This window comes from Stenella coeruleoalba, assembly GCF_951394435.1.
Source record: "Stenella coeruleoalba genome assembly, chromosome: 16".
Classification (NCBI taxonomy): domain Eukaryota; kingdom Metazoa; phylum Chordata; class Mammalia; order Artiodactyla; family Delphinidae; genus Stenella; species Stenella coeruleoalba.
This window is the reverse complement of record NC_137162.1, coordinates 10,165,278-10,190,894: the sequence shown is the minus strand read 5'-3', so window position 1 is coordinate 10,190,894 and position 25,617 is coordinate 10,165,278. Positions and strand designations below refer to the sequence as shown.

Below are 25,617 nucleotides of genomic sequence, written 5' to 3'. Positions count from 1 at the left end.
GGAGAATTATCTAATGTGTCTCACTAGCCCAGGAGGAGGGGATGTGCGGCCACACTAGAAGTTCTCATGAGCAGCCCTGGCCACAGCCCATCAGTGCTAAACACGGGAGGCTTGCCGGCCTGTGCCACGCGCTCCTCCAGCACCTGGAGCCCCTACAACCCAACACAGCAGGGCTGGTTATATGTGGGCACTGAGGCTCTGAGGAGTTAAAGAACCTGCCTGAAAAGAGAGAGCTAGACAGCAACCAGGCAGGATTCAAACCCAGAGCTTGAGCTCTGGGCCATCCTATCATGCTGCTTCTTTCCAGAAAATAAAGTGTGTGAGGAGAATTCTCCATGGGTACCTGCATCCTGAAACTGAAATAAGGGATTGTATTAGTCAGGAGAATTTAGGCTATGATGCAATAACAAACATACCACATATCTGAGAGGCTTAACCACCCAGAAGTTCATTTCTGGCTCCCATCACTGTCTGGTGCAGGGAGGCAAGGGGCTCTGCTCGTTGTAGTCACTGGGGGACCCAGGGGTCCATCTCAGCATGTGCTTCCACAGTGGCTGTGGGAGGGGAAGGGAATGTAGTAAAGAGTTCTCACCCGCAAGTCCCACACATCACTTTACACGTATTTTATTGGCCAGAGCAAGTGCTACGGCCCCACCCAAGTTCATGGGGGTGGGAAGTAGCGTCCTCCCCATGCTGTGTCCTAACGACCTCCGTGCTAACCCCCTTGGGCTCTTACTACGTGCCAGGCACTGTGATAAGCAGTTTGCACGTATCATCCTGTTTGAACTCCACAACCACCTACGAGGCCGAGTGTACTTATAGCCCCACTTCACCAACGAGGGCTGCAAGGCACAGAGAGGTTAAATAATTTGCTAAGGTCACACAGGTAGCAGGAAATAGGGCCATGGTTGAATCCAAGCAGTCCAACACACTCAACCACCAGACTCTGATCATTTATTGATTATCCAACTAACAATTATTTGTGCAGGGCCTGTATGGGAGGGATTGAGGACCCAGTGGAGATCCATGTCTTTTCACTGGTGGATCTGCAGTGCAGAGGACCATGCATTCTGCCGGATTTCATCTTTAGAAGGTGCCTGTTAGGATTTTAACCCCAAATCTCAAAGCTGGGAAAAACCGAAGAACCCGAGTTGAAACGACCCTCTATCCCATCTTCATCCCATTTAATGCGGATTCTCTCTGCATCACCCCCTCCTCTTCCCTGGGGCCTTACAGCCTCTGTGTCAACACCTCTGTCTCTGGGGACAGCTCAGCTTACGACTTCTTCACAGCACTGAGCCCTCGGTCTCCCCATCCTGAGGCCAGGGGCAACTGGAGTAACCCCGTTCCTTGTGGCATTCCCCTGTCACATACTGGAAAGCGTTACCACATCGTTCTCTGGATAAGAATCAGATAAGAACAATGTTTTCAATGCCCCATCCTGCTCCTGGAACGAGTGAGTTTCTTTAAAGAAAGGCAAAGTTCCCGGCATTTCCCAGCCTGGCCTCCTCCCCGTGGCTGCCTCTGTTGTTATGGTTGCCATCATGTCCCCACTTCTTTCCTTTGTACCAGGCACTCCCTGAAGATAATATCTGCCAGGCCACCCCTCCGGGCCAGGTTTTTCTGTGGGTGGGGGAATACCCACTTTGAAAAGTCAACACATGTTTTGTTTGAGCCTGTGATAATGTTCGCCTGCCCTCCTGGAAAAGGATTGGGGACGCCCTTGGAGAATTATCTAATCAGTTCTAGTTTCCCAGGCCTTTCTTGTTGGATTTTAACTTCATTTTTAAGAGAAAACAGCCAAGCACCACAGGTTACTAAATTTCTTTCTTTTTCTTTTTCCTTTTTATCATAAAGATTAGGCCCAGGCACTAAGATTTGAATTATCCTATGTTTTCTCAAATGGACCATATCAAGGGGCCATGTAACCATGATACCTAGTATTTGCTCAGTACTTTGAGGTTTACCTAGCACTTTTATATTTATACTCTTTGATTTGATTCTCACCTACTTCCAGTGAGATAGGCATCAGAATTCTGTCCATTTTACAGATCAGTAAACTAAGGCTTAGTGAAGTTCAGAAGCTGGCCCAATGTCACATAGCCTTTAAGTGGGAGAGCTGGAGCTTGAACTTCTAGTTTAAACCTACCATGAGGCCATGGCCACTACACGCTGGCCAAATTCCACTTCAGTGAAGCATAATTTTCACTTTTGATGCTTTTGTGGCCCCAGAATGGAACCAAGATGTTTATTCAGCAAGTGTATAAAGCATTTCTGGGCAAGTGCTATTTGGGAGTGAGCCTAGAAAGGGCAAGCGGGTGGGCAAACACCGGGGGTCCAGCCGAGAGAGGGTGCAATTCATCATTTATCCTCACTGTATGCAGGTGGCCCTACTGAAGAGCCAACCACAAGCGGGCCCTGGGCACTTCACTTGGGATCTGCAGGGAGAGGGCTCCCGGGACTGGGATGCAGAAAAGGCGTCTCCCCCGAGGGAGAGGTGTGGGCAGGCCTTCGAGCTAGGACTTAGAAGACCACGATGAAGGTAGAACAGGCACAGAGGAAGGGAACTGAGCTTCTGGACAAGAGCCCCCAAGGTTTCTCATGACAAAGGTACAAGCTTTGGGGGTCAACAGAGGCCAAAAAGGTGCCCCCCTGAGTCCCTGAGGTAAAACCCTTCAGCTCCAGCTTCTTGTTGTGGTTTTTCATTTCCTTGGTTCCTCCCTCTTGGCTATAAACTCCCTGGGGGTAAAGAGTAGGTTCATGGGACCCAGTGTGCCCACCGAGCAGCCCACAGCTGGTGCTTGATCCGTGGTGGCTGGGAGACTGAATGGGAGGGGCATGGCCAGAGCAGAGGCTGGAACCTGAGTCATCAGTGGTACCACCTGTGCCGCTGCCTTCCCCTCTCCAGCCTCAGTCTCCCTCTTAGAGTCAAAAGGGTTGGCGTCGGTCATCTCTAAGACCCCTTGGACTGTCTTCCTCTCTCTCTATTCCAGGAGCATTTCTTGGCAGGCAGGCAGAGGAGTAGTTTTGTTCAGCCCCCACTCATTATCTCCTGGCCCTTTTTGCCCCAGAGCTTCAAAGTTTGCAGAACAACAGGGAGTTCTCATAGTTGGCATGCATGACCCGCCCCCTACCGCACACCCCTTGGGCATTGCTTAGCCGGTAGGGGGCTGTGCTCTGAAGGAGCGGCCTGAGCTGCGTGAGGCTGGCATCTCCCAGCCCCATTATCACAACCGGGCCATCTCTCGAAGCCACATTTCAGGATGACGGGTCAGCCTGGACCCAAAAATGTCTTCAGGTCTACCAGACTTAAAAACGCATCCAGGCCTCAGAGGTGTTAATGAGAGGAGGAAAAAAGACTCATCCCACAGCCAGAGGACCAGGGGCTGTCTGGGCTCCCCATCAACACCCAGTGTTGTGTTTCTGGCTTTCTGGCACCCAATCCAACGCCCACTCTCCTCACTTTCTCTCTCAGTAACGGCATCCTGATTTCCTTTTGGAAACTTGCAAGCTGTCTGATGAGACCGTCATTCAAGATGCCCCGCCCTCCCCAAGACAAGAGATGGCACCTGAGCCCGACAGAGCCCACTACGCAGGTTCTCCTTGGAATCTGAATCCTGAGCAGAGGGACAAAAAGCAGGAAATGGTTGGTGGCCTTGTTCCAGTGGCACCACCACAGAGAGACCTTCCATCTGCTTCTGCCAAGACTCTCAGAGCAGCCGCGTTCCAATCCTTCGGCCCTGGCTGGTCTACTTTCCCCTGATTCTGTCCCTCATTTTCAATTGCCTGTTCTGTTGCCCACATCCCCAAAGCCCTATCTGATTCACCTTTCAAATCCAAAGGCAGAGGCATAGAGACTGCACAGCTGGTCATCTTGGGGTAGCAGAGCGAGACCCCTGCCTCTTCCCAAGAATCAGGACCATCAGTGTGGCAAAACCACAGGTGAGACCAGAGCTCCTGTCCCGATGCCACCTCTCAGCTGTATGGCCTCAGGCTTTGGACTTGACTTGGAACCTCAGTTTTCTCATCTCTAAAATGGGAAAGTTTGCCTACCTGTTGGGACTGGGGTGTGGCTTAATAAAACGCCCAGAGAGGACCTAGCACAGGGCTGAAAATCTACAGGACTTTCCGGGAGGGTAGATTAGATTGTCATTCTGATGAGAAAGTCTCATTGCTTCTCATCTGTTAACCCCAGATGTATTGGAGAAACAGAGTCAGCTTCTTTCTGTTTAACATGCACTGAAATCATCACCTTTTTAGTTGCCCAAACCATTGGGTCACCAAGAAAAGCCTTCCCAAGCCTCTTTCGGGAAAGGACTTCTTTTTCTAACTTGAAACAAGGAGTCATTTGCCAAACTGAAATAGCGCAGAAACCTTAGAACCCACAGATTTGAGTGAATTCTAATCTTGGCCAAAACTGGCAGGAGTGTGAGGGTGTGGGGGGAGGGGGCGGATGAGTCAGAGATTCCACCCTTCAGAGGGGGCAGCCTAATATGGCATTGGGGAGCCACGAGAGACGACTTAGGTATGCCTGGACTTCCAGACTGGAGCCACGACTCTGGCCAGGACCCAGCCGTACCCCTCCAGCCCCACCTACCCTCACATACACATGGAGCAGAGCCTTGGGTGGCGAACCAAAGCTGGGAGCCCAGATCAACTTGGGAGGAGCCAGCCAAGAGACCAGGACCTTGACCCCAGAAAGGGTGGCACCCACCTTTCTCCCAGCATGCCCTGGGGCTTGGGCCAAAGGTGGACCTGTCTCTGCAGGCAGGACGTGGTCCTCGCTGACTCCAAGGTCTCCTGAGGGCAGCCGACATTGATCAAGTCTGTGATAGGGACATAAACATGTAATAGTGAGTAATAGTGAGGCTTCACTCCACATAACCTCAGAGCAAGTGAAATTTATCTTCATCCCTGGAGAAAAAGACCGGGTAGGGGAGGACTTTCAAAGGCGAGAAGTGATTTCTGATGGTTTTACAGTTTAACGAAAACACAGAGATGCCTCTTCTTTTTTTCTTTAAGAATACATACCTGTTCATGTATAACTGAATCACTTTGCTGCATACCTGAAACTAACACAACATTGTTAATCCACTGTACTCCAGTATAAAATAAAAAGTTTAAAAAAAACAAAAACAAATAGACAAACAAAAAGAGATGCCTTTAAATGGCGTGGGTGGAAGCACAGCTGACTTCTAGACCTGGCTTAGCTCCTCACTAGCTGTGTGACTATGGGCAAATTGCCTTGCTTTTTGTGCTTGTATATATATATATATATATGTTTAATCATCTATAAATTGAGAGAAGTGCTTCTCAAACTGGAGTGCTCATCAGAATTACCTGGAGGGCTTGTTTCCTGGGCTCGGGCTCAGAGATTCTGACTCAATAGGTCTGGGGTAGGACCTAAGAATTTGCATTTCTAACAAGCCCCCAGGATTACAGAATTGCTCAGGCATATTCAGGGGAAAAACAAAGTCTCCTTGCCCTGGATGCCCAGCAAAGGTCCTCTGATTGGACTGGCCTTCTCACGGCTCCATCCCTGGAGGCAGCATGTGAATCCATTCCCCCAAACCACTCAGATCAGCAAAACAGAGATTGCCGATAATTGGGAAGGGCCAAAAGAAGGAATGATGCTGGAGAGAGAAGCAGCAAACACCTCCCTTGGTGTCAGAGCTGGCACTGGAACCCCAGTGAGGCACAGTCTTCAGCCTCTGTTCTTTCCAGCCCACCTGCCTCCAAAGTGGACTAGATCTGGGAGGAGTCCTGGTTCAGGACCCCACCTCCAGGGAAGACTGTACCTAAACATACCAGACAGATGAACCCATCCACATCCTTCCAGGAAGGAGGTAATTACCTTGGCTCTCCTGACAGGTGTCCCCCAGGGAGACTTCAGCCACACGCAGCAGTCATGCTGGGGCATTCGTGTATAAACCTGTGTCCTGGACAAACAGACAGAAAACTCTCAATCACACTTGGGCTTGCAGACTTGCACAGTGTCTATTTGCTGACCTCAGAGACACTCCCAAAGGACAAGGGTGGTGATGAAGGTGATAATGAAGGGACCAGTGTGTCTCTGCCTTTGTCCCTGAGGTTTGATACTCCCTAGGAGGTATCTGTTCAGATCAGGATTTCAGGTTTTAGATGATCTGTTCCCAAAAGTGAGCCAGCCATTTATCAGCCTTCCTACCCAAGGAATCTGGAATAATATCTTCAAATAATATCTGGAATAATATCTTCAAAGTATTCGTAGTCTAGGGGAAGATAAGACCCAAAGAAAGAGAAACCACAGTTCATGACAAACACCATTGCTGAGCTTTGGATAAAATTCTAACTCCACGTGCAAGAGACCAGGAAAGACTTCCAAGGGCTGTGATGTTTGACCTGGGCCTTGAAACAGTTTGCCAAAGAAAGGCGTCTGGGGAAAGCCATTCTAGATATAGAGAACAGAACGTTGATTAGTGGAGAGGTTGTCCATGGAATGATGGGTTCAGAGTGACGGGAACATAAGGTCTCAGCGGGGAGTGGTGAATGACAAGCCTGGAAAGTTGGTTAGTACGTCATGCTGCAGAGTTTGGATTTTATCCTGAGACGGCAGGGGCCAACAAAAGTTTTTTTAAGCAAGAGAATGGAATGGGATGAGACGTGACATTTTTAGGACTAAAACTGGTAGAGGGTGGAGGGTGGCCTGGCCAGGGAGAGACGGAGACAGCCGGGCTAGTCAGGAGGCAAAGAGATGGGAGGACAGAGGGAAGGCCATGGTTATGGAGATGGGAATGAGAGGGACAGAGCCAGGACAGGACAATGGACAGGAAGTGGTGGCTACTGGATGTGGGAGAGGACAAGAGGGAGGAGTCAAGGCCACATCCAGAGTCTCCGGTTTGGGAGGCTGATGAACGGTCTTGACCAAGTTAGGGAGTGAGGAAGAGGAGAAGACTTGAGTAGCTTGGCATGAATGGAGCAAATGGACACGTATTGGGCCATTTTCTGTAGGCCACCTCTTCATACTTCACATGGCAAGTAATTCTTGAAAAATACAAATGACTAAGTGATACAGAGTAGATTTTCAAAATTTCCCCCCAGAACAATCATCTCAAGCCTGGAACTCTTATCTCCTGATCATTAAAGCCAACAAGATCATCAAAAATACCTGCAAAGGGCAGGCAAGGATCAAAACAAGAATAATAAGCAAAGCAGTACTGGGAAGGCAACCTCTTCTTAACTCGTAATTGAATCACGTCCACTGACTCTTGTCGGGTGAGATAAATTAACACACTTAAGAGACATCCACGCTAGGGACTCTACCAAGGCCCCATGCCCGTGTGTACCCCAACTGGGAATGATGGACAAAGTCCCCTTTCATGCAATCCTCTCCCAATAGAAAAAGAAAAAAACAATTTTAACCACGGAAATAAATAGAGAAGATGATGGCTTTAAAATTAAATGTTGGAAAAACGTCATGCAGCAAAATCCCAAACCCCAATCGTGGTTGAGGATGCCGCAAACCACACACATTTGCACTTCAAGAGTGAAAGATGTTTTGAAAGAGTCCTTGAAATAAAGATTCCCAGGTTCCACTGGGGGAGGACCAATTTCGGTCCAAAACACATCTTTATGGCTGGGTTTTTAAAGCCCAGGAAAGTGTTCCTAATGGAAAGGCTGACCGGTCTGTCCACACACCACACCAGCAAGATCGAGGCTCTTTAAGAAAATGAGATTTTCCTTTGCAACTAGGTCAACGTGGAAAGAAAACAAGAGTTTCTTCTGGAAAGTTCACAGTTTTCAAATGGGACGTTAGAAAAATAACTTCCTTATGGAATGGGATGCCTTATTGCTTTCTCTTTTACCTGAAGCCAGGTTAACTGGTTGAGAAAACAAAGTGGCAGAAAAACAGGAACCACCTGTTGTTCAGAAGTGCTGTCTGATGGGCTGGGAAGACAGACCCTTCCTAGGTAAGCAAGTTCTACTCAGGTGCCACAGGCTCAGGCCCACCGAGCCCAGGCAGGTGCATTGAGAAGTGAGGCTGGCCAGGTAGGGGCTGACAGGTGGAGCTCATGTGCCTGGTCACGAGGGAACAAAGGCTAATCTGCTCTGGCCACTGTGGCCACGTGATGCCAGTGTCACCAACACCTGAATTTCCAGGAGGAGCTTGAGAGATGCATGTTTATGTGAAATCTTCTGAATTTTAACACTGAGAACCAAGTCCAAAAAAACTGAAACACAACATGGGCCAAACAGCCCAGCTTGCCGGCACCATCTGAGGTCTCTTCTGTCCCGTGCTAATCAGGACTGAGGCAGAATTTCAACATGTCAAGAGAAGGAAAGAAAAGAGAGGACTCGTTTGTTAGGCACTATCTTGATACTAGAAGCCGGGAGACTTGGGTTCCTGTCCCAGCTCTTTGACTAACTCCTCGGTATGTCGCTGGGCCAGCTGCCAGCTCCCCCTTCTCCGGGCCTGTGAAAGGAGGGGCTAGGATGAGGTGAATTCCAAGCACTTGGCCACCTACAGCCTGGGATGCTATGCCCTCAGCTGATGGAAACCATTCAGCGCCTAAGAGGTGTTTTCTGGGAATCAGAGGTGACCCTGAGTTAATGGTTCAGGAATTCAGGTGGGTGCAGCCCTCTGTACTCCCCCCTTGGTTTTCAGGTGATTTCTCATGAGGAATCTCCCTAACCTCCAGAAGGAACAAGAGCTGATAAACTGAAGTCTCAGTGAGGCGCCTGTGATATGGTGACCTGTTTTCCCACCCCTGTGTGCTCCACAGGGATTTGCTGAGGCATTGAGACTCCAGGCAATCTCATCACGCCTCAGCCTCACAATAAGCCTGAAAGGTAGGTACCCTCGTCCATTTCTTTGCCTGCATTTTGAAGATGAGGCAATGGAGGCTCAGAAGTGTTCATCATCTTACCCAAGGTCACACAGCAAGGAGAAGGCCAAGAGAAGGTCACAGTAAACCGAGGGTGGTCTCTATCAGGAAAGGCTGGCCCACCCATTTCCAAATACTGTAAGAAGAGAGAGTGTCTCAGTTAAAAATGGGCCACATTCAGCATCTTTGCACACTCTGCCCCTCCTACAACTTTCCTGGCCACATAGAGACAGCCGTGGGTAGCTCTGCCTTAGGTCCAACTTAACAACTCCTTCTGGGACCACATTTCTGTTGTTTTCAAAGATCAACCAAGTAGCCCACCCTCTTTCTAGATAACTCAGTTTAAAAAAAAAACAAAAACAAAAACAAAACACAGATTCGTCACCTGGAAAGAAAATCGCTTTTTCTCCTTTCTCTTTGATGGTATTTTCTTTCAGAACCCCAGATGTGGCAAAGGACAGGATATTTATCTGTGTTTATCTGACAAGTGCAGGGGCCAGGACTGCCGGGCCACCCTCATCCTGGGGGGTGTCCTGACATCAGAGGACACATAGCAAGTATGCCTTTTTCTCCAGAGAAATGACGTTCCCCTGTGCCCTGGGAGAACTGGGTCTCTCTTTCTCTGGAACCATGTGCCTCGAGCAGCCAGAAAGAACCAGAGAGTCCACACCACCTTGTCCGCAGCAGAGGGTCACCCCCCCACGGGACCCAAGACTCATTCCGTCATGCCCGAAGCTCCCCTGTGAACTTGGGGGTCTGGGCAGAGGTATCTTCTTCGTGACCGAGACCTTAAGGCTTTTATTTACAATCACGCTTGCAGTTGCCCTTTAGACCTGTTGCTGTTTTGCCTCTTTCCAGGGCTTTTCCCAAAGTTACTGGACAACAGCTGTGTTGGGGGGTGGGGCCAGAGATGATAACTGCCCCTACATTATAGATGAGAAACCTGAGGCTCAAGGGACTAAATGGCTTGCCCAGGGCCATCTGGCTGGTGAGGGCTGAGCTGGGTTTCAAGCCCAGCTCCTGAACTCCACTGGGCTGGGCGGCCTGCCTCACTCTGCCCCCCTCTCACCCCCACGTGAAGGCCGAGAGGGCTCCCTGCGGTCCATCCAGTGAGGGCGGGCAGGAGATGCCAGCCCTGGCTTTGAAGCCCATGGCTACTCAGAAGCTACCCCACTGGCTTGGAGAGACAGGTGTCATGTCTACAGCCCCTGGTTGAGGTCTGTGGAGAAATGCAGCCTGTATCCCGGGGGGACAAGGTCTGAGGGCTGGACATGAGACCAGGAAGGAAAGGAGAGGAGGAAGAAAGGGAAAAGGACAGCTATGGACTGAATTGTGTCCCTCCTCAACTCACGTGGAAGCCTCTGTTCCCTAATGTGACTGCATTTGGAGATAGGGCCTTTAGGGATGTAATTAAAGATGAGTGATGTTATAAGGGTGAGGCCCTAATCCAATAGGATTGGTGGCCTTAAACCAAGAGGAGCAGAGTCCTCGCTCCCTCCCTGTCCTGTCTCTGTCCCCACAGGCATTGAGGAGAGGCTATGTAAGGACACAGTGGGAAGGTGGCCATCTGCAAGCCAAGGAGAGAGCTCTTCCCCAAACCAAATTGCCTGAAGCCATGTCCTGGACTTCAAGCCTCCAGAGCTGTGAGAAGTGGATGTCTGTTGTTTAAGCTCCTCAGTCTGTGGTATTTTTTATGGCTGCCCAAGCAGACTAAGACGAGCACAGACTCAAAGAAGAGGGAGAAAGAGCAACCTCGCTGTGGCCAGCCACCACCCAGGGTGCGTCACGCCACCCTCACCCCTCAGTTCCCATGCCTGACACCCTCCCCCAGACCCCAATCTCTTCCATCTCCAGGAGGCCTATTCCACAGAGACCTGGGCTGAGATCTACCCCAGTCAGCCCAGGTAACCATTCTTTCCTTAAAAACTCCCCTTCACATGGACAGATTTTCTCACTGTTGACTTCGTTGTCCACCAGAGAATGACCCTCAAGGTCTCCTCTGACCTGGGTCACGTGCATTCCTCCTCAGCCTGTTCTATCCTCCAAGAAGGTCAAGTATGGGTCACCACCTCATGCAAAGCTCACCCAGCAGGGAGGGACTAACTGCTGCGCAGTTGCCGGAAGTATGCGTATTGAGGAAAGTCTCCCAGATCTAGAAACAGGCCAGCTCGGGTTTGGATCCCAGTCTCCCACGTGGCAGCTGTGGAACTGTGACTACATTGCCTCAACTCCCTGCACCTGTCTCGGGAGAGCGGTGTGAACATGAAAGGAGATGCTAGGAAGACCCACCCCCGCTGAGTCCCCTTCTCGCCAGGGTCAGGCAGGGAACGGGTTTACTGCTCTGGCCAGTCAGGACACCAGAAGGCCCTCGGATAAAATGGGAGCCCCCAGATCCACCAACCTGATTGTAAAATTATTTGAGAGGCCACCAAGTCTCAAATATCCCAGCCTCCTCCTCCGTAACAGGTTGAATAGTGCCTCCCCAACCCCCAAATATGTCCATGTCCTAACCCCTGGAACCTGTGAATGCGAACTTTTTGGGAAACAAAGTCTTTGCAGATATCATTAAATTAAGACTTTCAAGATGTGATCAACCTGGACCATGAAGGTGGTCCCTAGATCCAGTGACAAGTGTCCTTATCTGAGACGCACAAAGGAGTAGCGATCATAAGGAGAAGAGGAGAAGCCATGCGAAGACAGAGACAGAGATGGCAGTGATGCAGCCACAAGCCAAGGAATGCCTGGAGCTGCCAGAAGCTGGAGGAAGCAAAGACACATTCTCCCCTGGAGCCTTTAGGAGGAGCACATCCCTGTTGATATCTTGATTTGGGTCTCGAATGGTGGCAGAATCAATTCTGCTTGTGTTAAGCCACCACGTTTGTGGTAACTTCTTACAGCAGCAAGAGGGAACTATAGGACTCGTCAACAATGAATAATGGCTAATACACCCTCCATCCCTGGTGCAGTGCTGGGCCCACAGCACATAGTTCATGACTGGCTGGCTTGGTGGAGAGTGCTAGAATGAACATCTACGTCATCTCAGAAGTTGTCCCCTGACAAAGCAACTTCACAAATGTCCTTTGGGACAGTCTTAAAGGGCCATCTCTGCAGGTACCATCCCCCATTCTCCTCACCCAATGTCAACTCTACCCAAATAGCCTCTCCTCCCCTGGAAACAGGGTGTGGCCACACATTTCTAGAATGCACCATGACCCTTGGTTCTGCCTCATGGGAGCTAAGTGAAACACTCCACCGGAGCCTCCCTTTGCACAAACTCTGACAACGTTTCTGCTGTGCAGGACAGACACTGCCCCGCGTTCATCCCGTGGAGCGGGGCCCCGCACCAGCTGGAGTCATGCACGACTTCTTCAGGGGCAAGAAAGGATGCTCTGTGCTCCTCGCTGCCTGCTATGGCTGGGGAGCAGGGGTGGGCAGGAGTGGTTAGAAACTTGGTCTGAGGGACTTCTGGGGAGAAGGCCTGAGAAATGAAACTGCTCAGGCTAATCAGACCTCTCAGAAGAGGTGGGCAGTGGGGGGAGGGGGGTTAGGGACCTTTCAATGCCCCCTGTCCAATCTCCAAGCCCTGAAATGCAGCAACATCAACAACCAAACCATTTGATTTACATAAAAGCAGAACGCTTGCAATGGAAAAGCAGCCCCAGACCAACTCCCTAAATCCTCAAACCACCTTCCACACCGATTGCAGACCCTCCACCAATCCTGTGAAGAAATTCTGACACCACCTCTGCCCTCCCACCTCTTTCCTTCTTAATAGCCAGTGTGCTCCTCTGTAGATGTGGAACGGATCTGAACTCTCCTAAGGTGTGCTTGGGTCCCATGAGATCTTAAATAACCAGGAGGCCCTATGTCGTGGAGCGACCAGAGGAATTCGGAATATTTTTATTTTTCTGAAAAGCTCTAAAAACCTCATCTACAATGGTGCGTGTGCACACACACAGGCAACCACAAATCCCCGCCCGGCCGCTGCCCAGGGGCCCCTTCTCAGGTTCTCTTTGGGTCTACAGGTGCCGTGTAAATCAGGTCAGGCCAACAATGTGTACCTTTCAAGGGATAACCACTTACATCCTCGCCTTCTCCCTCGCACCCGCCCCGGCTTTCACTCTGGGGAGCTGCCAAAGGCTCAGCTTCCCCAGAGCAGCTACACACGCCCCGGCTTCCTTTCCCAGGGGTCCCCTTCATGTCATATATCCTGCACTTGACTAAACTCACCTGCTTTCAGGTCAGAAAAATAAGGGCTTAGTGCTTGATTTGCTTTAAACCTCATTTAGAAGACAAGGAAAAAGCTGAGACCAGATCCAAGCATTTTTATTACCTGCATACATACATTTATTGCATATGTAGGTTTTTTTTTTTTTTTTTCTGGATCTGTGTACGTGGGAGAGTCGCTTGTTGATTTATGGGATAAGGGGCTCTGTCATTTCAAGCCTTCAGCAATCTGACCTTTAGAGATAACTTTAACTCCAGATTTAGGGAAGCAAACAGAAGTCACGCTCAGTGATGGGTCCAGGTGAACTCAGGCAGCACCAACGTGATCTGTCCTCTGACGGCCTTTGTGTTCAGGGAGAAGCTTGGACCAGAATGTGTGCCTACCATCTCATCCATGAAAATCTTAATGCACGCGAGAACACCGGAGTGATGGAAAATAAGGTCCAGCCAACAAGACCGTAAGGAGGGCCACCCTGCCCCCTGACCACAGTGTCCCAGCCCTGCAGAGGAATACAGAGTGTGACGGTCCAAAGGTGCTCTTTCGCTGGGAGAGATCAGATTTACTTCCTGCCAAACAAGCATCATTCAAATCCGAATGTCAACCGCTCTCCTTCCCCGCTTCTGAAAGAACCACGTTATTTATTTAGGCTTTGGTTTGGGGCTGTCTGTGGCAACCTTGTTTGGAAGAGTACCGGGCATGCTGGTACACGGCGCTCCAGGGGAGAAACGGCGCCAGGAAGGCTTGTCTTGACACATCACATTGGCCGCTAACTGTCTCCAAAGGATCTCAAAACATCCCGCTTGGCCAAAGGGTATTTTTCATGACTTTCATCCCCACCTGCCCAGGCCTTTCAAGTGGACCCTGATCCTGAAAGCATCCCCCAATTTCAGAACCTTGTTATTTGCTACTATCCTTGACCATAAGCCACTTGCATGGGCCTGGCATCCACCTGGTACATCATCATCTAAACCAGGGGTCCATCAACTTTTTTCTAAAGGGTAACAGACAGTAGATATCCTTACTGGTGGGCCATTTGGTCTCTGTTGAAACTACTCAGCTCTCCGATATAATATGCACTGAAGTGGCCATATACAATAGATAAATGAATAAGCATGGCTGTGTGCCAATAAAACTTTATTTATAGGCATTGAAATTTGAGGGTTATGTAATTTTCACATGTCACAAGATACATCTTTATTATTTTCTTTCAACCATTTAAAAATGGTTAGCTTGCAAGCAGTACAAAACAGCAGGTGGGCTGCCAGATTTGGCCTGTGGGCCATAGTTTGTCCACCCCTGTGCTGCACGAGAGCGAGACAAGCTCCCCCACTAGCCACACCCCTGGCCCCAGTCATTTCACTGCCAGTTTCTGGTTTAACGTTTTGTCTTTGCCTTTTTCATTCCCGGCTCTGGCTACTACGGGGTGATGGCCAAAATGAACCAGGAACTTCTGTATTTTGGTTAAATCTAAATCCACTTAGAAGCAACCAAAGGGCTAGTCTCATGGGGAATAAAGACCAGGCCAGGAAGGAGTCTAGGTTTCTGATTTCCTCTCCTGCTGTGTTAATATATGCACAGATACAGTTAGCCTTTTTCCAGAAGAGGCAGCAAGTCAACTCACAAAACTATGTAAAAAGGCAGCTCCTATTCTGAATAAGGCTCTGGCCATCTTCTCCCATTTAAACTTCTACAGTACGATTAGCAGCAATGAGAGATGCCTGTAGTCGGCCAGATTCCCTGATGAACTTCCCCACAGAACGGAGAGAGCTTATTTCAACATTTCCAACCCTGTGTGGGAACTTACGCTAACTTCACAACTCTCGAAGATTCATTGGGACCGCCCCTGAACAATTTACAATCATAATCCTTGGACAGCACTGCTTCAGGCCTCCTCTATTTCTTCCATGTGATATTTCCATTTGTCACGGTACCAGTTTTGATTTGCTTATAACGACATCACATGCAGAGCCAGAGAGGAGCTTCCCTTGCAAAAAACCCTTCCAAACTTTTACATTTTTGGTCTGGTCTGCTTTTTTTTTTTTTTTTTTAACTGTGGTACGTAAACCCTTCACCAGCTTGGCTGGTACAGTCCTGAAAGCATTGAATCGTCCCTTAAAGCTCATCCAGGGCATTGCCTGGCAGTATTTATGAGCAAATGCTTGTTTTAAAAGGGGAATATAATTAACATTGTACATCAACTATTCTTCAATAAAAAAAATAAAAGGGGAACATAACAGGTTCACTGTTGTAAACATAATTTCATGATTTAAAAAAATTTTGATCATTATTTTCACTGACTTAAAACTTATTTTTTTTGTTTGTTTGTTTACAAAAGTGGGGGAGACATGGTCCTAGTGAAATTCGCAATTAACTAGCAATTTCAGGAATAAGTTTCTTCGGTAAAAATGACAATTATAAACACACACATGTACATATATTTTTCTTTATATCTGTCTCTACATCTATGTCTGTCTACATCTAGATTGCTCGATCGATAGATAAATAAAAGAACAGCTAATATTTGAGCGCTACGTAGCAGGCACTGTGTTTAGTAAAATCTCACTGAATTCAACTCTCACTTGAGAAAGGGATCATTTGTCACGCCATTTACAGACCAAGAAAACATTTCCTCCTTTATTCTTAATTTATAAATCCATAAATCTGTCCCTTTCCAAGTACATTATGCTGAGGATTTTGACTTGTAAGCGATGCAGGCAAGATTCAGTTAAGTGCCGTCAACTAAAGAATTAGAGGGAAAAAGAGACTCAAGAACACACCACCCAACAGAAGGCAGGATCCTGAGTCACGGCAAGAGAGATAGATTGCTTACCTGCAAATGTATTTTAAGCCTAATTCCGTCACTAAACTACATACCCTAGAATTCAACTTTGCAAATAAAAGAAATCCACTGCCTTTTATTTCAAAGGTCCCGGGAGGATGGCAAGGGCTGCTGGAGTTTCCAGATGATTGGCACTGACTGTCCTCATATCCACTGTCTTCTGTAGCACCTCAAGTGACCTGTGAGACAGGCCTTGGAGGCAATTTTGAAGCCCCTGGGACACCGACGCAGCGGCCAAGTTTATTGGTGCTGGGGCTGCCACAGTTGGTGTGGCTGCTTCAGTGGCCAACATTGGAACAGTGTTTGGCAGCTTCATCAAAACCCCCGGAAACCCTGAGGAAAAGAGGACACAGAGGGGCCCCATTCCAGAATGTCACTTAAGACGTGGAAGGCTTCTGTAGTCCTTGCCCAGCCAAGTCATTTCAAGGCTTCTAAGGAATGAAACGTGAGAGAAGATAAACTTCGCTTTCATCTTCAAAAACATCAAAAAATAAATAACATCAAAATGCAGGCTGGATAAGGACGACTCCAACGTGCATACATAAGTAATAGTGCATTAATCGGTCCCAGGGGATTGCTCAAGCTCACCAGACTTTATTTGCTATAAAACTGGGGACATGGGGCAGAGAGGCACTCAAGGATTCCAGCCAGAAAGAACCTCTGTCCCTCTGCATCACGTGTTAGTGCTTCCTTCCTTTCTCAGTCAAGAGGAAAGACATGGAATTGATCAATTTCTCAGGCCCTCCACTCCGTGAAGCTCCACTGAGCCCTCTTAGCTATCTTGGCCAGTTTATAGGTGCAAAAGCCAGCCAATTCACTGAAATATCTTGTTTTAGAAAACCCAGTAGCTATTATGTACCTTGATCCATGATCTAAGTCTTATTTCCTCAGCTATTGAAATCTTAGGAAGACCTTTTACACCCACTAGGATGGCTATAATAAAAAGTATGAACAATAACAAGTATTGGCAAGAATGTAGAGAAAATGGAACTCTCATACACTAATGGGAACGCGAAACAGTGCAACCATTTTGGAAAACAGTCTGGCAGTTCCTCAAAGGTTAAACACAGAGTGACCATATGACCCAGCAATTCCACTGCTAGGTATACAACCCAGAAAAATGAAAACATACGACTACGCAAAACTTGTACACAAATGTTAAGAGCAGCACTGTTCGTAACAGCCAAAAAGTGGAAACAAGGCAAATACCCATCAACTGATGAATGGATAAGCAAAATGTGTACCTATCCCCACAATGGAATATGATTTGCCAACAAAAAAGGAATGAAGTACTGATATACGCTACAACATGAACGAACCTTGAAAACATTATGGTAAGTGAAAGAAGCTAGACGCAAGAGGCCATATATGATTCCATTTATGTGAAATGGCTGGAGCAGGCAAACAGCAGATGGGTGGTTGCCAGGGCTGGGAGAGGGGCAGTGGGGAGTGACTGCTAACTGGGACAGGCCTTCTTTTTGGAGCGAGGAAAATGTTCTGGACGGTGGTAATGGTTGCACCATCTTGTGAATATATACTAAAAAATCACAAATATACAAAAACAGGTTCTCAGGAAGAGAAAACTGTTTATTAGAGTACCACCTGCCAGAGCTGAGCTAAGCTCCTATGGGCAGCCCTCATGGTAAGACCATGACACTGGTGATAACCAGTTTTACAGCTGAGGAAACGAAGGTCCAGAAAGAAGCCAGGACTTGCCCGACATCACCCAGCTATAAGAAATAAACCAATCCAGTTCCCTCCCAATCCACCATCCATCGTCTTCCTCCTGGACGGCATAAGGCTGCAGCCTTGTTTACTTAGACCATTTCCCAGCCATGTGACCCTTAGGAACCTCAAGCAGACCCTCAAACTCCTGATCTGTAATAGTGGTCTCTGTACCTAGCCCTCCTAGAGCCTCAATTATACAGTACAAGCTAGCAGACCAACATCTTGTTTCCAGAATGGGGCCTGGCTCCTCAATCCTCAGCTGTTCAAGTCTGTCAGATAGTTTACTGTAACTGCACGTTTTAGTTTCCTATGCGTGGCATCAAGCAACTTCCCAAAACATCTGGTGGAGGCGAGCTCCCTGAGGTAACAAGGGATGGAGAAGCTGAGAGGAGAAAAGGGTACCCGGTTCTCAGGGAATCCACCCAACGCCCCTGAAGGCTGACTTCTCCACCGTGCTTCTCCATCCACGCATCCTTTCCAAGTTCACCACCAGCTAGACCTTGAGCAGCCTCTCGAATCACCCCGCTTCCGGGCCGGAGACAGCAGCGTCAGGAACCCCTCCTTCCTCACCAAGATGCCTGCGACTTTTGGTTCTTCATGTCTCGATGACAATCACACTGTGTTTCTACTCATTCCCATTGTTTCCTTAAGTCTCAGGGTGGGAGGTGGGCTAAGCTAAGCGGGGCAGGGGGAAGCCTTATGCTCCAGGATTCTTACCAAGCCTTGCCCGTGTCGGTTTATTTGGGGTAGGTATCAAAAAAGAAGTAGCTCCCATCCTTCTCATGGACCACATTACCTTCGTTCCCTTGATGACAAATCTAATTCTAAAACTAAAATGGCCAACAGCTAGGAGTATAATCTACCTTGTCTATTTACAAGATAGCTTACATTGTAAAAAGCCGTAACCTGCTCCTTCAGTCTCACAAGTATAGAAGATGTACCGTGGATTTGCATGGATGTGGAGAACCAGCAAGTCCTTCCCGCAGCCTGGCCAAGGGGAGCCCATTGGTGTAGATGGCCAGAGGGCTGCAGAATAATCTTCCTGAACACGTGTGACTAAAGGCTGCTTTCCCTTTTTTAATTTTAATTTTTTTATTGAAGTATACTTGATTTACGATGTTATCTTTTTTTTTTTTGGCTGTGCCACGCAGCTTGTGGGTTGGTTCCCCGTCCAGGGATTGAACCCGGGTCAAGGCAGCGAAAGTGCCGAGTCCTAATAAGCACTGGACCACCAGGGAATTCCCGTGTTATCTTATTTTTTAAATCCCATTCTTTTGGGTGGGATTATAACCCCGTCCTGATAATAAATAGCACAGGAGATTGGCAGATGCACAACGAAGGCTGAGGACATGCTTCAGCTGGCTGGTGAGACCCTCACTCTACCACTAATGGCCTCAAACAGAACAAAGATGCCACCTTCTCTTTTTTTCCCCCCAGGAGAAATATTTATTTATTATTTTATTTATTTATTTATTTGCGGTATGCTGGCCTCTCACTGTTGTGGCCTCTCCCGCTGCGGAGCACAGGCTCCGGACGCGCAGGCTCAGCGGCCATGGCTCACGGGCCCAGCCGCTCCGGGGCATGTGGGATCTTCCCAGACCGGGGCACGAACCCGTGTCCCCTGCATCGGCAGGCGGACTCTCAACCACTGGGCCACCAGGGAAGCCCGAGAAATATTTATTTTATTCTGAACTGAAAAGTTGAGTTCTGGCCAAGGACGGCACTTTTTAACCACCAACAGCCCCAGCAGGTTCTGAGAGCGTGGCTGAAGTTCAGAAGCCGGATTGTTTGTCTCCTTTTCCTGGGGTTGAGGCTGGCAAGCGAATATAATGAAGCCGTAAGAGTCACAGATTCACATTTGTTAAGAGGCCAAAAAAGCCCTTTCCCTCTTCAGATTCTGGGTGGCATGGAAATAAGTAAAATTATTTGGAAAGTTTGTTCAAGTTGTCTTTTTGAGATTTTGAAGCAAATTCTACATCATGAGGAAGGCAGCCTAAAAGATTTCAAGGTGCCCAGTATCCAGACCTTCTGACTATCTCCCCTCTCAATACCTCCCAGCCTTAGAACAGCTGCCCGTTTGCAGAGCTCCCTCTGATGCCATTCACGTGCTCCTCTGGGAGCGGATGGGGCCCAGAAAGGAACACGGACTCCCCTGGGGTCCCAGGGAGCAACGGAGCCAGGACTTGAACCAGCCTCTTCTGATTTTCCATTGGACCCACCTGTTGCAGGTACTGCTGGTCACGGACAACCCCTCTGACAAGACACCGTTTGTAGCAAAGAACAGACCCCCCCAGCTCTGCCTTCCTTCCGCACAATCGCACCACACAGCATGCGTCGGCACCTCCGAACACGGGAAACCATTTGGTAAGACACGAGTATTAAAAAAATAAGCTGCGTGACATTTATTTTGTCTTGTTAACATTAATATCTGTAGAAACATTTTTATTGTCAGTATAAAAATTAACAGGCTTTATTAAATACTTTCTCCAATTTCATAGCACGTTAAAAATCAGTGTCATCTCCATTCATGCTGCATGGCTACAGCAGAGTGAGTAGGTGTTTCGAAAGCAAAACACAGCACTTTCATGTAGAATGGACAGCGTGGCAGTATTCTGACGTTGGCATTACGTGGGATTCTTTTGGTGAGGTCCTGCTAGGCGGAAGCAATTCCTTAAAAAGGTGGAAGGATCCCCCAAACTATCAGCAGAACAACTCGGTGTTTCCATTTTCTTCGATGGGACATGAAGATTCTAAAAGGCTTCTCTGTCGCCAATGAATCTGGAAGCCATTATGAAGATTCGCCGAAGAATACAGGCTAATCTGATCAACGTGCAACTCAGGGGCAGAAGGCCAGCTGCCGGAGAGCAGAACACTCTGCTAGCATCTCAACGAAGGGCCCTCCTTGAGGAATGGACTAAGGCATCTTTTTAAGAGAACGGTGGTACCATTTGTCTTGGCGAGCCCAGTTAAACGTTTATGGGCCCAAAGACAGAGCTGCACCAAAACAAAACGCCTTCTTATTAACGAGTTCTTTTTAACATGGGCATTTGGGTGGTTTAAGAACAATCATCTGACAGCAGAGTTGAAACACAAATAAATCAAAACTTCATTTTCCCCAAATCAGTCCTAGTTTGTGAATATTTCTTTTCAAAGGATCTGATAACTAGTTAATAAGTCCAAGCAAAAGGTTAGCTAGTCTGATGCGCTGCCGGCATAGAAATGTCACTTAAATTACCAAAAAAAGCCAAAAAAACTATAAACAATTGTTTTGTATATTACCAATTCATTAATAAATTAATGTTACACCATTTTCCCTGAAAGCAAAAGTACTTTTCCACCTCTGCTCGGTGAAAATTAAGAAATTCTGTGTAAGAACAGCATTTAGCAAATAGCTATTTAAAAAAAAAAAGAGAGAGAGACCAATTCTCTAGGTGCATTGGGACATCCATTTAAAATCAATACAAAAAATAATTCCTTGTAAATATATAATATATATTTATACATAATTTGAATATATTTACATACACCCAGCACCTATATACTGCAATTGTGCTCTATAAGTATGTGCTGACATATATTTTCTCCATTTATTACAAAATTCACAAGAAATGCAGAATGCATGTTTGCCTTGAGTCTGGCTGGTCCACAGCCAGTACCCACAGTGGGTCATCAGAACGTTATGGCCCATGGCAGTCCACTGCCCCAGAAACATTCTTCTTCTCCTGGTGAAGATTACAAATTCTTTACACGTGTGCTGATTACTTTTCCAATTATTTACTCCTCTGATGCATATACACACACAAGCCAAGACAACAGGCTCCCAGAGGCAGGGCCTCCCTGCTCAGTACAGCTAGGTTCCTGGTGCCGCCCTGTTTGCGGACGGGGGACAAGCCCATTCATGTTTTAACACTGCCGTTTCTATGTGGATACTGAGGAAGACAGGGTTCATAAGGCATGGGGTCCGGAGAGAAAACAGAATCATCTCCCGAAGAGCAAGAACTCCTTGTGTCAGGGTAACTAGGTGAATACTGTTCAAGAGGCTGACTGAGGTCCAAGTATTCCTGAAAGAAGGGAAGAGAGACGTTTTATTTCATCTCGGGTCAGGATAACAAGGTGAATACGGTTCGAGAGGCTGACTGAGGTCCAAGTATTCCTGAAAGAAGCGAAGAGAAGACTTTTATTTCAAACGCAGGCTCTTGAGACGTTGATATGGGAGTTGGGACAACATGGGGGCACCCCCAGCAGGTTGAGACCTGCCCACCCCGGCTTCCACAAAGACCACCTTGAGACCCCAACTTTATCTCCTCTAGGCTGCCCTTCACTTTTCTTCTCAAGCCATCTCAAATGAACTATCAGCAAGTAGGGAATGTTAACACCCAGCTGAGCAGTCACCTCGACGGGCACAGACCCAAGGACCTGCTTGTTAGACCACACGGTTCAAATCCGCACCCAGCAAAATGGAAAAAACAGAAGATGTTGTGGATGCCCGGGACCCCTTTCCATAGCCGAGACCATGAATATTTATTTCACGAATTACATTTTACTATTGTAGTTTCCAGGATAATTTAAGGGGAATATGTCTTCATTCAGCAGGTAATTTCACAGATGCAATTCATTACTCTCAGAAGCTCTCTGAGTTGAAAATGTAAACAGGTTCAAAAAAGGCTTGGATATACTCGTGTTTGTTACACCCACAATGGACTGTTGGAGAACAGTTTAGGAAAATGCAGGTTGCGTTTTAACGTTTTGAAGGTTTGAAATTCAAAAAGGGCTCTTCTGCTCCCCGAAGTATCCATCGGTGTTGCTGTCAGAAAGCCCACCCGATGGCCCCCAGATAACATTGCTTCCGACTTGAGACAAGGTGAGAGCTTACTGCCTGCTCTTGTGTGGCCCGTGAGCTAAGAACGGTTTTTTAACATTTTGAAATGGTTGGGAAAAAAATCAAAAGAAGAATAACATCTCATTGTATTAAAACTATGTAAAATAACAAAATTCACATTAAATTTAAATTTTAGGGTCCATCCAGTTTTATCTAAGCACAGACATATTCATTTACACATCGTCCGTGGTTGCTTTCCTGCTACAATGGCAGAGTTGAGTGGTTGCTACAGAAACCCACAAAGAAACCCATAAAGCTGAAAGTTGACTGTCTGGCCCTTGACAGCAAAGGTCTGCAAAGTATGAAAAGATTTCTAAACTGGGGAACTTCTGGGCATCACTGCCTCAACTGGGCTAGCATGTTGGGGTGCTTCTGCTCACACCCCCAAAAGCCAAGGAGAATACTATGACACATGGTTTTGCTGAAGGGGGGCAAAAAGTGCAGACCACAGCACAACCAGCCTCAGTGTTATCAGAAAAGAGCCCACAGAATGTTGGCGACTATACATTTTAAAAGACAAAAAAAAAAAAAAACCAACAAAACCCAAACCACCCCTGTAATTCATCACCAGGTTTGGCAAGAAAAAGAGTCCCCATCCAAGAATGGGGGATGTGTCAGTTCCAACAACATCAGGAGGAACTGCACAACTGGAAACAAACACGCCCACCACATCAAAAGAGAACTTTTTTGCTTACAATGATAAAAATGAAATTTTGTCCTAAATGGAACCAATTTTCTCCAGCATATGGTAATGATTTTCAGAAGGAAAGAAACTTCGATTTTTATATCCGTTAGACAATATGGCATTCTGCTTTTTAATTTTAGGATGCTAGATGTAAATTTCAGGGTGAAAATGGGCCCACTTTTAATGTAAATATATAAATAAACAGCATAGAGCACGGACACAGGATCATTAAAATGGAACTTTAGTGCTTTCCCAGTTTCTAACTGAAGCCATAAACGTTCAGATCTGATAGGGAAAAAAGAAAAAAAACTACGGGTATCAGTGGATTCCAAGTCTAGGGTTAAAGGAACTTATACTAGAAACAACAATTTTGGCAGGAGAAGAAAGTTGGTGTTTTTTTTTTTTTTTCCCTTGAACTGTTCCTTTCAACTTCTGAAGGTCAGCTGTATTCATTTAAATGCAATCTCTCCCTCTATCAGCTACAGTCAGACGCACAGATAATATTGCTGGCTTGAGGCTTCAAATCACAATATTTGATTATTTTTTTAAAAAATCAGTCTGAAACTATTAAGTGCATTATTTTAAAATAAAGGTATTCTTTTCCTTCTAAAATATTTAGGCAATTTTAACCTTTTTTTGCTGTTATTAAGACAATTGTAGGGTTTTTCTCCCCCCCCCCCACTGTTTGGAAGAACACTATTCTACATCCTCATTAAATATCTCTAATTCATTCACTAATAAGTTCTCCCTATTGTGGGGTTTTTCTGGCCTTGATGGGTTTATCATCTTTCCTGCTCAGACCACTTTGTTCCCACAACCAGAGATGACTCTCTCCTTATGGTGAAGCAGCCACTGACATGGCCGAGTTTGGACAATGAGTGAGAAAAAAGGGTTTCTTTTGTTGGTATAGATTATAAATATTTTCTAGAAAATAAATATTTTAACAAAAGGTATGAATTTTCACTTAAAGATCCTGTAAGTCACTCATTAAAGGAAACTCTGTGTACATTTACGCTGTGACCAGGCAGGGTCACATCATTATATAGAAGCTGGAATGTGTCATGTAGAAGCTGGAATGGCACAACTTCAATGCATCCCATCAAGCTCATCAGTAATGGACCATCAGCAGCCCTCACCCTAATGACCAGGGCAAGGAATCCAACCAGCACAGAAACCCCAGCTCCTTCCCACGCAAACCCAAACACTGCAGTCGGACATTTCTTTCCTCTCCCCATCCCCCTACATATACGCACCCTGGACCCACCACCCACATGCCACAGTGAGGGGCAGCCTCAGGTGGGGTCCTCTGCCTCTGGTTTCGTGAGACAGAACTCTCAAGATGTAGTTCTGAGAAAAGTCAGGATTTGGGAGGAACACTTAGGTTCACTCTGTCTGACCCCTGTGGAACAAGGATAAACTATACCCCAGAGTCCAACAGGGGAGGCTACATTTCAAAAACTGTGCTGGTCTCCCAAGCAAGGACCCTGGGCTTCTGGAAGGAGGTTCTTACCTCGTTGGTTGTGAGTGTGAGAATTCGATCCAAGTCTTCTACCAACTGCTTGAAGGTGGGTCTCTGTGAGGGCACCGCATGCCAACAGTCTCTCATCATCATATACCTGGAAGAGATGGGTTTCCTTGGTGAATTAAATCCCTAAATACTAGGGGGCATGGCTATAAGCCAGTCTTAATAGTCAATATGGAGAGATGTCCTCAATTACGAAAATGTGTCAGAAGTTCCCTAGCAGCTAAATTAGGGGGTGGGATCCACTTTGCCAAAAGAGGCACTGCTTGATTCCCCTGAAAGGCACTTGGATTTACAAAAACATCACATTCACCAAAACGTTTTAGGAAGGTATATATGCCATCAAAAGAGACACTTCCATGAGTTTTCACGGCTGACTTCTGGTATCCCTGTGGCAGTGACTTATAATAGGGTATCACATTTCCACGGCGCTTTTGCACACTGTGGGAAGAGCCCTAGAGGAGCAGGCGGGAATCCGGTCTTCCCTCCCCACACACCCCTGCCTGGACCAAAGCTGCTCTACTGTTATCTGCCTGACACTCTGAACAAAGGTTCCTCAGTTTTAAAAAACTGAAGTTTGAAAACTACAACTTTAAGGCAAGGTTCTTATGAATTAATCTGCTGTCACTGGGCTGTACCTTCACTTCCTGATTAACTCTTGGATAGGCCTAGGTTCCCAGGCCTTATCTTGAGGATGGGTTCCGACAGACCCTCTAAGGCAGCAAAAGCACCAGGAATGACAAGGAACACAATAAAACGCAAGAGGGAGGGGATATGGGGATATATGTTTATGTATAGCTGATTCACTCTGTTATAAAGCAGAAACTAACACACCATTGTAAAGCAATTATACTCCAATAAAGATGTTAAAA

The 25,617-nt window shown here is 47.1% G+C and overlaps 1 protein-coding gene across 8 annotated transcripts in view; it reads right to left on the bottom strand.

Moving 5' to 3' along the window:
- Positions 1 to 20,053: 20,053 nt before the first annotated feature.
- Positions 20,054 to 25,617, bottom strand: part of FGFR2 (fibroblast growth factor receptor 2) — a 102,505-nt gene continuing 96,941 nt past the window's right edge. For 7 of the 8 annotated variants that reach the window (XM_079900075.1, XM_079900071.1, XM_079900076.1 and 4 more), the window contains 2 exons: positions 24,734 to 24,839; positions 20,054 to 21,720 (listed from right to left, as the gene is read on the bottom strand). In XM_079900075.1, coding sequence (XP_079756201.1) covers positions 21,556 to 21,720; positions 24,734 to 24,839 — 271 coding nt within the window. In that variant the 3' untranslated portion in view covers positions 20,054 to 21,555. Of the gene's footprint in view, positions 21,813 to 24,733; positions 24,840 to 25,617 lie in introns of all 8 variants that reach the window. The other variant, XM_079900072.1, reaches the window with a different exon arrangement.